The sequence below is a fragment of the Aquarana catesbeiana genome, linkage group LG06 (assembly GCF_042186555.1).
Source record: "Aquarana catesbeiana isolate 2022-GZ linkage group LG06, ASM4218655v1, whole genome shotgun sequence".
NCBI lineage: Eukaryota > Metazoa > Chordata > Amphibia > Anura > Ranidae > Aquarana > Aquarana catesbeiana.
Window position 1 is genome coordinate 109,366,523 of NC_133329.1, and position 15,008 is coordinate 109,381,530.

At 42.6% G+C, this 15,008-nt stretch overlaps 1 protein-coding gene across 3 annotated transcripts in view; it reads right to left on the bottom strand.

The window, feature by feature from the left end:
- Positions 1 to 15,008, bottom strand: part of LOC141148856 (histone lysine acetyltransferase CREBBP-like) — a 275,728-nt gene that overhangs the window by 234,063 nt on the left and 26,657 nt on the right. The window contains exon 2 of one of the 3 annotated variants that reach the window (XM_073636664.1): positions 2,124 to 2,170. The exons of 1 other annotated variant lie outside the window; for it this stretch is intronic. In XM_073636664.1, the coding sequence (XP_073492765.1) occupies positions 2,124 to 2,170 (47 nt within the window). Of the gene's footprint in view, positions 1 to 2,123; positions 2,171 to 3,485; positions 9,721 to 15,008 lie in introns of those variants that run through there. One more of the 3 variants, XM_073636661.1, reaches the window with a different exon arrangement.

Consider the following 15,008-nt stretch of genomic DNA (forward strand, 5'->3'; position numbering starts at 1 on the left):
TAACGTGTAAATAATTTAGCTGCCTGCGGTAGTGATAAGATCAGGAAAACCCCACCAACCTTCTACAGGTAGCTTTAGCTGAACACTGTGCAGAGGTCGCACTACACTAACGTGTAAATAATTTAGCTGCCTGCGGTAGCGATAGGATCAGGAAAACACCACCAACCTTCTACAGGTAGCTTTAGCTGAACACTGTGCAGAGGCCGCACTACACTAACGTGTAAATAATTTAGCTGCCTGCGGTAGTGATAGGATCAGGAAAACACCACCAACCTTCTACAGATAGCTTTAGCTGGACACTGTGCAGAGGCTGCACTACACTAACGTGTAAATAATTTAGCTGCCTGCGGTAGTGATAGGATCAGGAAAACACCACCAACCTTCTACAGGTAGCTTTAGCTGAACACTGTGCAGAGACCGCACTACACTAACGTGTAAATAATTTAGCTGCCTGCGGTAGTGATAGGATCAGGAAAACACCACCAACCTTCTACAGGTAGCTTTAGCTGAACACTGTGCAGAGGTCGCACTACACTAACGTGCAAATAATTTAGCTGCCTGCGGTAGTGATAGAATCAGGAAAACACCACCAACCTTCTACAGGTAGCTTTAGCTGAACACTGTGCAGAGGTCGCACTACACTAACTTGTAGCTTTAGCTGAACACTGTGAGGAGGACGCACTACACTAACTTGTAGCTTTAGCTGAACACTGCGAGGAGGACACACTACACTAACTTGTAGCTTTAGCTGAACACTGTGCAGAGGTCGCACTACACTAACTTGTAGCTTTAGCTGAACACTGTGCAGAGGTCGCACTACACTAACTTGTAGTTTTAGCTGAACACTGTGAGGAGGACGCACTACACTAACTTGTAGCTTTAGCTGAACACTGTGAGGAGGACGCACTACACTAACTTGTAGCTTTAGCTGAACACTGTGCAGAGGTCGCACTACACTAACTTGTAGCTTTAGCTGAACACTGTGCAGAGGTCGCATTACACTAACTTGTAGTTTTAGCTGAACACTGTGAGGAGGATGCACTACACTAACTTGTAGCTTTAGCTGAACACTGTGAGGAGGACGCACTACACTAACTTGTAGCTTTAGCTGAACACTGTGCAGAGGTCGCACTACACTAACTTGTAGCTTTAGCTGAACACTGTGCAGAGGTCGCACTACACTAACTTGTAGTTTTAGCTGAACACTGTGAGGAGGACGCACTACACTAACTTGTAGCTTTAGCTGAACACTGTTCAGAGAACACACTACACTAACTTGTAGCTTTAGCTGAACACCGTGAGGAGGACGCACTACACTAACTTGTAGCTTTAGCTGAACACTGTGCAGAGGTCACACTAAACTAACTTGTAGCTTTAGCTGAACACTGTGAGGACGCACTACACTAACTGTAAATAGTCTAGCTGCCTGACTGTGGTACTAATAGGATCAAAAGAACACCAGCAATTTTCTTCAGGTAGCTGTAAATACTGTAACAAGACAAACCTGCCTGTCAGTAGGAAGATAACAGGAACGGATCTAGCTAAACTGAATACAGTGTATATATATATATATATATATACAACACCTGGGATGCATATATATACAGTACACTGTAAGTGCAGCTAACTGACTGACTGTCCTGCCTAATCTATCTAACTTAAATCAAATGACACTGTCTCTGTCTCTCAACGCCGGAACACACTACACAGGGCCGCTGTGCAGGCGGCCTTATATAGTGTGGGGCGTGTTCTAAACCCCCTGAGCCATAATTGGCCAAAGCCACCCTGGCTTTGGCCAATTATAGCTCGCTCTACAGACTGCGCTGTGATTGGCCAAGCATGCGGGTCAAAGTGCATGCTTGGCCAATCATCAGCCAGCAATGCACTGCGATGCCGCAGTGAGTTATGGGCCGGGACGCGCCACACGAATTTGGTGCGAATGGCCCATATCATTCGCAATTCGGCGAACGATCGAACAGCCGATGTTCGAGTCGAACATGGTTTCGACTCGAACACGAAGCTCATCCCTACTAGCCACTAGCTTTCATATTCTAACCTTCATTATGAAATTAAAACAGAACAGGTCAGTGTATACTAGGGGATGGAAAGATCAATTTACTTACAGACAATGTGTTTTCTAGGAATCCTTCAGGACAGGGGGACTCTCCACCTAATTAGGACAAGATTACAATGTTGATTTATTAAAGTGTACTATAAATATAAATCCAAGAAACCACCAGAAACTAACAAAGATATTTAAATTGGTCAGTGAGCTTCCAAAACACCAGTCTGGCATATTCTCTACATACATTGTAGGGGATATTTAACAATTTTGGTGTACAGCAAGGTAATGCTAAATAGGGATGAACTCAGGCGTTTTTGGATTCTGGTCCCCAACCTGAGCAATCCCATCAGGAAGCTGTTTATTTTACTTTGCCAATCATAAGTGGCCGAGGCATTCCCCATCCATATACAAGAGACATGTATACATGAGGCTGTGGGGTGGGAAATATCTTGGGCATTTATGATTGGCAAGCACAGTGACAGCTTCCCGGTGGGAGGGGCAAATTGGGACATGTAGCAGGAGCACCATGCCCAAGAGGTCATATATAATGAAATGGGTTTAGTTACATAAGGACTTTAGAGGTACTCATGGAAATTCTTAACACAACATATTGCAAAAACAGGGTAATTCCCCTACAAAGTTTATTAATACAAAAGATAAAAAACACTGAAATTCTTGTTAAAAATAATTAAGGGGAAATCTTAGAAGAAATCCTCTGCAGAACTGTATCTCCCAAATACATCAGTTAATTTTAAATATCACATAGCGGTTACCACCGGCACCAATGCATTCATACTGGGCAAAAGCCGTTAAAGTAGATGAGCATATAGTTTGTTGAGAGTGGGTTAATCCACAGACAATGTCTTAATGTGTTTCGCAGGAATTGAAACCTCCTTCTTCAGGAGACCAATAGAGAAGATACAGTATGCAGAGTATACCTATTAATGATAAAGCAAACAATCAATATTGATGTAAAAAAAGTGTATATGCATTATCATGTACAAAAAATATATAATAACCATAAACTCATTACCAGCCTAAATGGCATGTATAACAGATATTGGTAGTGTGTCTCATGGATAATACCCACTCAAGCTTGGGATGGACACCACTGCAGGATGAGAGCTATGATACTACATCCCCCTCACACGTGTGAGCGTAGGGACCACTTAGAAGTGGGCGCTACAGCCAAAGTAAAAAGGCAAAAACCCAAGGAGAACCACTGTAAATAAACTGATGTCAAGCTCCAGTGTCATTCAAGGAATTTAACCATGGCAAAAAAGTGTACTGAGCACAAAGACAAAAAAGACAGGAGTTTTACCATAAATATATGTTGGCATGAAAAAATTAGCCCCGCTGATTAAGTCCCGCTCAGGACGTAACGCTTACAGAGGAGCTACATATGATGTCACCCGCGGCCATCTTTCTGGTTTGATTCATGTACAATGCGCGCTTGATACTTGCACTTAGTTTAAGTGCCAGCTTTGTAAGTTTTATACTTTAAGTTTTATGGAAAAAAATGTTAGAGTTTTAGCAGAGAGCACTATTTGTTGCTTCGTTTGTTTTGTATATACATTGCGGAGGGACGGCTACCTTTCAGAAAGTAGTTGGAGATTAGAGGATCCAGGCTCCCTTGTTTGAAACAAAGCACTGATTGACCTTCCTGTTATCAGGGGTCATATTAATGAGGTGAGCGGCCAATTCTATCTGTGGTGGAGGTGTTGCACTCAGTTTGGGGCACATGCATGATAGATCTGGATGCACTCCTGCACAGTGGCTAAACTTTTCCGCTTCTTTCATTCATCCACATATATATTTTGGAGACATGGACTTTTATATATTTAATATTATTTGTGTTTTATTTTGTGCTGCACTATTTCTATGACTGCATTAAACAAATTAGGCCATTTCTATGGGCAAACAAAATGAGATTCTTAATCCATGGAAGAACATAATAGCAACCAACTAAGTCCAAAGCGGCAAATTCAACACCTATATTATCAGAGTGGTAGTAGGAGGGGCGGAGATGTCCATCAACTGCTAAAAGAAGGAAAAAGTAGCCATTTATGACATTTAAAAAAAAAGGAATGGGCTTATAATAATGGTATGGATTATACATACAGTGGAGATATCGCCAGACAATAGCACCAAGGCCAAGTATTCCCAAAGAGAAATCACAACTAGTACATCACCATATAAGCTCAGCTCACCCAAATTCTAAAGCATAATGGAGACAATCACAAACCAACATTACAGTAGACACAATGTTGAGAGATCACCACAAGGTACATAGGGCTGCCCAGAATAATGGTAAAGAATGAAGCAATGATTACCAATGATTCCCCTACCTCTGTGGGAATCCAGGATGAAAAAGATATGGGGTCCTAGTAGATGAAAGACTCAGCAACGGCATGTAATGCCAAGCTGCAGCAAGCAAAGCTATCAGAATATTAGCATGCATAAAAAATGGTATTTACTCAAGAGATAAAACTATAACAATGGCACTTTATAAAACGCTGGTTTGGCCACATCTGGGTTATTCCGTCCAGTTCTGGTCACCAATCCTCTTAAAGGATGTGCTGGAGCTAGCTGGAGCGTGTCCAGAGAAGGGCAACAAAGTTAATAAAGGGACTGGAGGACCTCAATTACGAGGAACAACTATAAACAATAAATGTATTCTCTCTAGAGAAGGGACGCTTGCGAGGAGATATGACAGTGATATACGAATACCTCAATGGTGATTCTAGCATAGGGAATAAACTATTCAGTCTCAGGGAGTATAATAAGACACATGGCCACTCATGAAATTGGAGGAGAAGTGGTTTAAACTTAAACTGCATAGGGGGTTCATTGTCAAGGCAGTAGGGATGTGGAACTCACACCCACAATCGGTGGTGTTAGTGGAAAGTATTGATAGCTTCAAAAACTCCTAGATGGGCCTCTTAGCGAGCACAATATACAAGGATATGGGATATGATTTTTTGACTTGAGCACACCCACCCAGGTTGAACTGGATGGATTGGTGTCTATATTCGACCTTACCAACTGTAGCAATACCCCCGCAGGAGCTGCTGAATACTGGTTCCCGTGCTCCTTCACAGCCAGGCAACAAGCATTTGTAGTAAGAAAAGTCTTTGCACTATGGTCAATGTAACAGTGAAGAAAAAGCTGCTAGCACAATACTGAGGTATTAAGGAACATAATATGAAAACAAAAACATGCAGCCCTACAAAAAAAAGTGACCAGAAATTAAACATGACCTAACTTGTGCATTTATACCTCATACAAAAACATAAAATGATCTACGGCAAACCCAAAATACTAATAAAATACAGTGCATAAACTGAAGCAAAAATCCAAAGTTCAGAGATTAGACGAATTTAAATCGTCAAAGGTATCTTATAGGCATAAAGTCCCCAGAGCAAGCTGAAGTGAATGTCAGTTCAAAATAAAGAATCAAAATGCCAAAGAAGTCCTTATAAAAGCCATACAATACCATCCAGAAACTCAAGAGAAGGGACACGCCACCCATGTGTAGCAGTCGAGGGCTTACAGAAAGTATTTGACCGCTAACTAATAGTGGTCAAAACACACGTTTGGTAAATATTGGAATCCACAGGTCCTCCACCACGTATTTAGAGCATCAATCATAAAGCCTTAAAGTGATTGTAAAGTCTTGTTTTTTTCCTATAAAAACAACAAACATGTTATACTTACCTGCTCTGTTGCAGTGGATTTGCACAGAGAAGCCCGGATCCTCCTCTTCTCGGGTCCCTCTTCTGTGATCCTGGCCCCTCCCTCCTGTTGAGTACCCCCATAGCAAGCTGCTTGCTATGGGGGCACCTGAGCCGAGTCACAGCTCCCTGTGTCCATTCAGACGCAGAGCCCTGACCTGGCCCCACCCCCTCTCCCCCCTGATTGGCTAGCTGACTTGATTGACAGCAGCAGCCAATCAGGTGGAAGAATCCTCGATGGCTGAGACACTCGTGAACAGCGCTGAACAGAGAGGGACCTCAGGTAAGTATTAGGGGGGCTGAGGGGGGCTGCTGCACACACAAGGCTTTTTATCTTAATGCATAGAATGCATTAAAGTATAGCTAAAGGCAGAACTTTTTTTTAGTTTTGGATAGAGTGGAGAGGGATTAGAACAAGTCTCAATTTTTATTGCTGTCTGTGCCCCCGTTAAGGAGATTCACCCTCTCTATTTGTCCTGTTTACCATTATCATTGAAAGAAAAGGAAAAAGAAAACCCCACATTTTGGGTTGTCCCTAGAAAAGTAACAGATGGCAAATCTTCCAATGGGGACACTAGTTCTGGTGAGCTGGGGGGTCCCCAAGAAATTCCTTTAATTTGCAGAGATTTCCTCTCACTTCCTGTTTGGCTATGGGACAGGAAGTGAAGCGAAATCTCCGTAATGGGACAGAGATGGCAAAAAAAAAAAATCTGACAGGTTATAACCATCCCTTACATCCATCCAAAATGAAAAAAAATATTTTGCCCATAGTTCTACTTTATGATAAAAAACCTTCTGCCTTTACAACCACTTTAGTTGTACATCTCCTGGACCCCTACCTGTCTAACAAGGGAAGTGGTTCTCAGCCAGGTTAATTGGTAATCTATTGGATGAGTATCAAACTCTCCAGATAATGCAACCCAGCAGGATGTTCAGTGGAAACTAGAGCTGCAAAATATCCAACTGGAGTTCTGAGTCCCTCTAGCTCCGTGTCTATGGTAAGTTGTAGCACACAAGTCTGGTCGTGACCAGTGAATTGGAATGCGGCACAACACCTTTATCTCTGTCCCGTTCATAAGATTCTGTCACAATTCTAGCAGTGTAACACCATCTTTCACATTATACAAAAAAATTGGGCTAACTTTACTCTTTAGTAAGTGTTAGGGAAATAATTCACGGTCTCAGACCGTCCTCGGGCATCAAGGTAATATTTATTGCATATGCAAGAGAAATGAATTACATGTTCATGCAGCCATCATCATTTCTAAGGAAAATACTGTGGTACATGTCTTTTTTATAAGCCCTGGACACCCCCCTTTCCTGTCTTAAAACATGCCCAGTCTCATGTATTTTCAACTTTATTCTGGACGTAACAGGAAAGGTGGAAGTGTCTGTTACAGACTGTTATCTTCATCTAACAATGGTTACAGGATACTGACTTGAAAACTCCCCAAGTCAACACAAAAATACAGGATATATGCAAAACTGCACATCTAAGCATATTATATTGATGAGTATATATATATTGCTGACTCCATATTATCTACAGTTTATTTCTAGGCCATGATAAACAAAATGGCGTCTTTCATAACTGACATTTAAAGTATAATTTCTCTAACATCTCCCCCCTTTTATACTCATAATGTCAATACTTCAAATATCCAGGTTATTTTATTTTACCAGGTATTATCATTTAGACAGATGAGTCCTTAGCGAGAGTTGTAAATTCATCATCAGGTTCCGAGTATAGTTCCGTGTTGCTCTGGAGGAGCATAGTTTTTGTTAAAGATGTGTCAATCAGTCTTTGAAGAATTCCCCTAATACAGGGAATGCAGCAACATCCACATAATGTAAGAACTGCGGCTGCCATGACAATAGAGATAAGCAAACTTTTTGCAAGATCACCCCATTTACCAAACCATTTTTCGAAAAGTCCTGTCAGGGGGTTCTCTACACCAGAGTTCTCAGCTAATTCTTCAGATAGCATTTGTAGGCCTTGTAAGGCTTTGGTGATACTTCCATCAGGTGCCGTATTGTTTGGAATAAAAGTGCAGCAGAAGGTGCCGAACATTTTGCATACCCCGCCCCTTTCTGCCAGCAACATATCCAACGCTATACGGTTCTGCCACGCTGTCAAAGAGGTGGCGTCCAATTGTGCTGCTATGCCTTTGATAGCATCTCTGGTGTAATTCACAAACCTCTGCTGGTTGTAGTAGATGTAGTTTATCCAGTCGACGTTCTTGTTGGGCTGGACCCATATGAAGAGTGAGGTGAGTCCTGCTGTTATTTGATTCTGCGCTTTAAATTCATCTGGAACTCCTCATGGAACACCTATTTCGTCTATATACACTCGGTTGTCAAATGAGCCTTGTGGTGTTTCTCGCTTAATTCGTTTAAAAAAGTATTTACCTGGTAGTTTCATTGATTTATCACTTATAGGAACTATATAAAAGGGAAGCAGCAATCGGGTAAGGGCACAACTACCCCCCCATCTGGGTGGCAGTCTGGGCCTTAGTCTCTTATCTCCACACAGCCACCAAACATCAGCCAATTGCCGTTTCTGTTCCTGAAACCATTTTAGTTCATACTTAATGTCTGTAGTAAGGATTGTAGTTGCACAGTATTCAGTGGATAGGGTGCCAACATTTGTACCATTACTGTCATTGTTAGAAAAACAAGTACAATTTCCTGGTAATGCTTGTACTGATGGGGGTATACTTTGCATTTTAGTCTTTGGGTAGCTCTTTTTCTCATTTGCACATTCCAACCCAGTAATATTTTCTGAAAACATTCTTATTATACAAGTCAAGTCAGTTTCCTCTTCTGGGAGAGGAACAGTGGCTAATTGTGGTCTTGGATTTGCACAAGAAATACAATCACCTAACCCTTTAGATTGGGTTGTGTATCTGACCCACTCTATCCACTCATTTTTGTCTCCAAATCCTGTTTCTATACTTAATTGTTCTTTATAGGTAAAATCTTTTTTGACCAAAGAGGGATTAAGTTTAAACTGTGTTGGTTCGGGGGCTGGGGTGATCTGACCAGGGGTTACAACCTTAATAGTAATTCTCCCTAGTAGATCACCCTGACTTGCCCTATATACTCCTAGTCCATAAACTCCAGCATCTGATGCCTGTGGGTTTTTTATTGTTATTGAAATGGGATTACACTTCCCACGTGTAGTACGGTACTGGCAGCTCCCAGTCCACCCTCTGCGGCTATATATTGATATACGTTCTACCTGATCCTTCCTCTGTTCAGGGATCACGGCAGAACTAGCAAGCCATCCGTCATCATCGGATGACCACCATACATCAGCCCATGTACTGCATTCTGGAGTAGAGCATAGATATTTGCCATCAAAGACATACCTTTGATGCCCAATGTCTATGACCTGACTGAGATCAAAACGTATGGTGGTGGTCTTACCCTGTGTAACAGTTATGGTGGCACCGTCTGGTCCCTTCGTCATCTGTCTTTCCCCCCTTTGACCCATTATGCTCAACATCGGGATAAGGTCAAGAATCACATAAATTCCCACAACTATGCCCACTATTATCAATATGGCAAAAAGTATTCTCCCCCTCCAACCATGTCTTGGTAAAATACCCTGGCTCGAACAAAAGTCTCTCTCTGGGTCTTCCCTCCACCCCTATGAGTCCATATTGCACCATGTTCTTCCTCTGTTGTGTGGTAGTTAATTCTTAGTCAGTTTTTTACTCAAATAGTGTGCCTTCTTGCAGTGGGTGAGATGTATCCAAGGTATCCGTTCCACGATTTTTACTGCAGTAGGGGTAGACAACAATACTTGATAGGGTCCTTCCCACCTGGGGTCAGACCAAGTCTTTCTCTTTATTATTTTTATCCAGACCCAATCTCCAGGTTGTACAAGATCTTCCTGTTCTGATTTAGTCTCTTGACCTGTAAGAGAATTTGGGCATAGGAGTTCTTTAGTTGTTAGCAACTTCCTCATATAATTTGCCAGTTCATAGTCCATTTCCTCGTCATCTCGAGTAAATGCTCTAAGTTGTGGAATATAATAAGGTTTACCATACAGCATTTCATACGGTGTTAGTCCTTTAGCAGTAGGGGTAATTCTTGTACTCAACAATGCCATTGGCAAACACTGAACCCAGTTTTTTCCTGTCTCCTCTATCAATTTTCTTAGTTTACTCTTTAAGGTACCATTGTGTCTCTCCACTGTGCCCGCAGATTGTGGGTGGTAGACACAGTGGTTCTTTAGGTCAATATTGTACCATTTACCAATTTGTTGTATCGTTCGGTTTACAAAATGGGAGCCGTTGTCACTGTAAATCACAGAGGGGATTCCTTGACGTGGAATCACCTCTTTGATTAGTACTTTGGCCACTGACTGCCCATCTGGGTGTGTCATAGGAAAAGCTTCCACCCATTTCGTAAACATGTCAACGATAATCAGACAGAACTTTTTATTCTCACATTTGTTCAATTCAATAAAATCCATGCATATCGTGTGAAATGGATAAGGGGGTTGTGGGAAATGGCCCCTTAAGGGTCTTAGAGCACCTTGAGCATGGTATCTGTTACAAAGCAGACATGTGAGGCAAAAATTTCTAGAATAGTTCGTAAACCCATATGTTGTAAACACCTTGTTGATCACCTGCACCATCCCTCCTTTTGAGATATGGGCTTGCCCATGACTCAATAATGCAGCATATCTAAAAAGTGATGTAGATAAGATGGGTTTACCTTCTGTACTTGTGTATATACCATTGACCAGCGTTGCCCCTTTAGATAACCACTTTTGTTTTTCACCTGCCGGTGATATTTTCTGCATTTCTGATAACCATGTTTTATCAATAGCTTTCCGTACCTCATCATTTTCTTGGGGACCTGTATAGTATATGTGTGTTTTTTGCTGTCCTGTAGCAGCTTCCCTTGCGGTCTTGTCTGCTAGTGCATTCCCTAAAGTAATTGGATCTGTTCCCTTTCTGTGTGCTGTACATTTACAAATAGCCACTTGTGTTGGTTTTTGTACATTTTCTAGAAGTGCAAGGATAAGATCTCATTGGGAGATTGCTGGAACTTATACCAAGTGGAACTTTTCTAAGTGGTGAGTTAAAACCAGACGGAGAGTGAACAAGTTTTACTTTTTGTTTGCTGGGTAGCATTTTTGGGGCTTTTCCTTTTAGCTTTTCAATTAGCCTTTTCTGTCACTTTTTAAATAGCTTTTTTTTTTTTTTTTCTTCTTTGGTTCCTTCAGGCTATTAAGTAGGGGGAGGGGTGATTGCTCACAGGTGCCTGCAGTCTATATAACTGTGTGTAGGACTCATCCTGAGCCTGCTCATTGGGAGATTGCTGGAACTTATACCAAGTGGAACTTTTCTAAGTGGTGAGTTAAAACCAGAGTTTAAAACAGGAGATTATAACAGGGGTCATAGTACCTGTGTAGTGTGAGTACATGAGTGTTGTCTGAGTAGTGTGTGTGGATCGTTAGTACTTGTGTATTGTGTATTGTATACTTGAGTATTGCGAGTGTACATAGGTCTGCGACTGTTCTGCGATTGCACGTAGGTCTGTGAGTACCTGTGTATTGTCTTGTTGTGTACCTGTGTATTGTCTTGTTGTGTACCTGTGTATTGTCTTGAGTATTAGTGCCAGGAAGCTAGCTGTTAGGTAATTTGGACAGGGTAAAATCCCCAAATCCTCACTAAATTTAATAGGTACGATGCCCGGCGGGTGTGGAGAGGCGACTCTTTGTACATCTTGCCGCATGTATGCGTTCCTTGATCATCAGATCGAGGGCGAATACTGCTGTGCAAAATGTAAGCACATTGTTTCCCTGGAAGCCCAGATTCTGAATCTGGGGAAGCAACTGTCAGCACTGAGAAGTCCCTCCATACTAAATGAGAGCCAGGAACGTACACGGCAGGTGCCGGCAGGGGCCAGCACAGAGGCGGGTGGAGACAAAGAGGTGCTGGCACTAGCAAAGAGTAGATGGGTGACAGTCAGGAGGGGTAGAGGGGGAAAAGCCAGGGAGGCCGATCCAGGACTGGAGCATCCCAATAAGTACGCTACTTTGAGTGTCATTGGTGAAACCAGTCAGGGACCAGCACTGCTGGAGATGAGGGACTCTCCTAGCTGCCGGGGGAAGAACTCCTCCAGTGAGAGTGGGGGGGCAGCAAAGGGAAAGGAAAGACAGATTCTGGTGGTAGGGGACTCAATTCTTAGAAGGACAGAGAGGGCAATCTGTAACCAAGACCTGAAGCGCCGAACAGTATGTTGTCTACCGGGCGCTCGGGTTCGGCACATCACGGATCTTGTGGACAGATTACTGGGAGGGGCTGGGGAAGACCCGGCTGTCATGGTGCACGTTGGCACCAATGACAAAGTCAGAGGCAGATGGAGTGTCCTAAAGAACGATTTTAGGGACTTAGGAGCTAAATTGAGGAAAAGGACCTCCAAGGTAGTATTCTCAGGAATACTACCGGTACATCGAGCCACACCAGAAAGGAAGAGGGAGATTAGGGAAGTAAACAAGTGGCTGAAGAGCTGGTGTAGTAAGGAGGGGTTTGGGTTCCTGGAGGACTGGGCCGACTTCTCAGTTGGTAACCGGTACTATAGAAGGGACGGACTGCACCTAAATGAGGAGGGTGCAGATCTGCTGGGAAGGAAGATGGCCAAAAAGTTAGAGGGGTTTTTAAACTAGGCGATGGGGGGGAGGGTCCAGAGGCAGAGATAGCCAGCGCGGAAGATATTCCAGAGGCTAGTATTGGGGGCATTAGTGGTAGGTTAACCAAAGCACAAAAACACAAGGTGAGTATAGTAGCAAGTCCTAGTTGCAATCTCGAAACACCCAATACGAGGACAATATGCGACCGGTCTAAACTATGTGGCATGTTCACCAATGCCAGGAGCATGGCAGACAAGATGGGTGAACTAGAGATACTGTTGTACGAGGAGGATTTGGATTTTGTGGGAATTTCAGAGACCTGGTTCAACAGCTCTCATGATTGGCTGGCAAACATTCAAGGGTATACCCTATACCGCAAGGATAGAGAGGGTAAAAAAGGGGGAGGGGTATGCCTATATATCAAGAATAATGTACAAGTGAATGTGAGAGATGACATCACTGAGGGAGCTAGAGAGAAGGTGGAATCCTTATGGGTAGAGCTCCAAAGGGATAAAGCTAAGGGGAAAATAATACTGGGAGTATGCTATAGGCCCCCAAACCTGAGGGAGGAAGTGGAGACGGATCTCCTATCACAAATTGGATTAGCAGCAAGAATGGGAAGTGTTATCATAATGGGGGATTTTAATTATCCAGACATAGACTGGGCGGAGGGAACCGCACATTCATTTAAGGCTCGCCAGTTCCTTAATGTCTTGCAGGACAATTTTATGGGTCAGATGGTAGACGCACCAACTAGAAATAAAACATTACTGGATCTACTGATTACCAACAATACAGACCTGATCACGGATGTGGAAATGCGGGGCAATTTAGGTAACAGTGATCACAGGTCAATTAGTTTCAGTATAAATCACACAAATAGGAAACATAAAGGGAATACAAAGACACTGAATTTCAAAAGAGCCAACTTCCCTAAACTACAAACCTTGCTAAAAGGCATAAACTGGGATAAAATATTAGAAACAAAGAATACGGAGGAGAGATGGGTTTGCTTTAAGAGCATATTAAATAAGGGCATTAGCCAATGTATCCCATTGGGTAATAAATTTAAAAGAGCGAACAAAAGTCCTGGATGGCTTAACTCCAATGTAAAAATGCATATAAAAGCAAAGGAGAAGGCCTTCAAAAAATACAAGGTTGAGGGATCATCCTCAACATTCAGACTTTATAAAGAATGCAATAAGAAATGTAAGCGTGCAATTAGGACAGCTAAGATAGAACATGAAAGACACATAGCGGAGGAGAGCAAAAAAAATCCCAAGAAATTCTTTAAGTATGTAAACAGTAAAAAAGGGAGGACAGACCATATTGGCCCCATAAAGAATGAGGAAGGACATCTGGTTACAAAGGATGGGGAGATGGCGAAGGTATTGAATTTATTCTTCTCCTCAGTCTTCACGAGTGAATCGGGGGGCTTCAGTAACCAAAACTGCAGTGTTTATCCTCATGACACAACACAGGAAGCACCTACATGGTTAACAGAGGACGGAATTAAAATTAGACTTGAGAAACTTAACATTAATAAATCACCGGGACCAGATGGCTTGCATCCGAGGGTACTTAGGGAACTCAGTCAAGTGATTGCCAGACCGTTGTTCCTAATTTTTACAGATAGTCTACTGACTGGAATGGTACCAGCTGATTGGAGAAAAGCCAATGTAGCACCTATATTTAAAAAGGGCCCAAAATACATCCCTGGGAATTACAGACCAGTTAGCCTAACATCGATAGTATGTAAACTCTTGGAGGGGATGATAAGGGACTATATACAGGATTTTAGTAATACGTACGATATCATTAGCAGTAATCAGCATGGATTCATGAAGAATCGTTCTTGCCAAACCAATCTATTAACCTTCTATGAGGAGGTGAGTTGCCATCTAGATAAAGGAAGGCCTGTAGACGTGGTGTATCTGGATTTTGCAAAAGCATTTGACACAGTTCCCCATAAACGTTTACTGTACAAAATAAGGTCTGTTGGCATGGACCATAGGGTGAGTACATGGATTGAAAACTGGCTACAAGGGCGAGTTCAGAGGGTGGTGATAAATGGGGAGTACTCAGAATGGTCAGGGGTGGGTAGTGGGGTGCCCCAGGGTTCTGTGCTGGGACCAATCCTATTTAATTTGTTCATAAACGATCTGGAGGATGGGATAAACAGTTCAATCTCTGTATTTGCAGACGATACTAAGCTAAGCAGGGCAATAACTTCTCCGCAGGACGTGGAAACCTTGCAAAAAGACCTGAACAAATTAATGGAGTGGGCGACTACATGGCAAATGAGGTTCAATGTAGAAAAATGTAAAATAATGCATTTGGGTGGCAAAAATATGAATGCATTCTATACGCTGGGGGGAGAACCTCTGGGGGAATCTAGGATGGAAAAGGACCTGGGGGTCCTAGTGGATGATAGGCTCAGCAATGGCAGGCAATGCCAAGCTGCTGCTAACAAAGCAAACAGAATATTGGCATGCATTAAAAGGGGGATCAACTCCAGAGATAAAACGATAATTCTCCCGCTCTACAAGACTCTGGT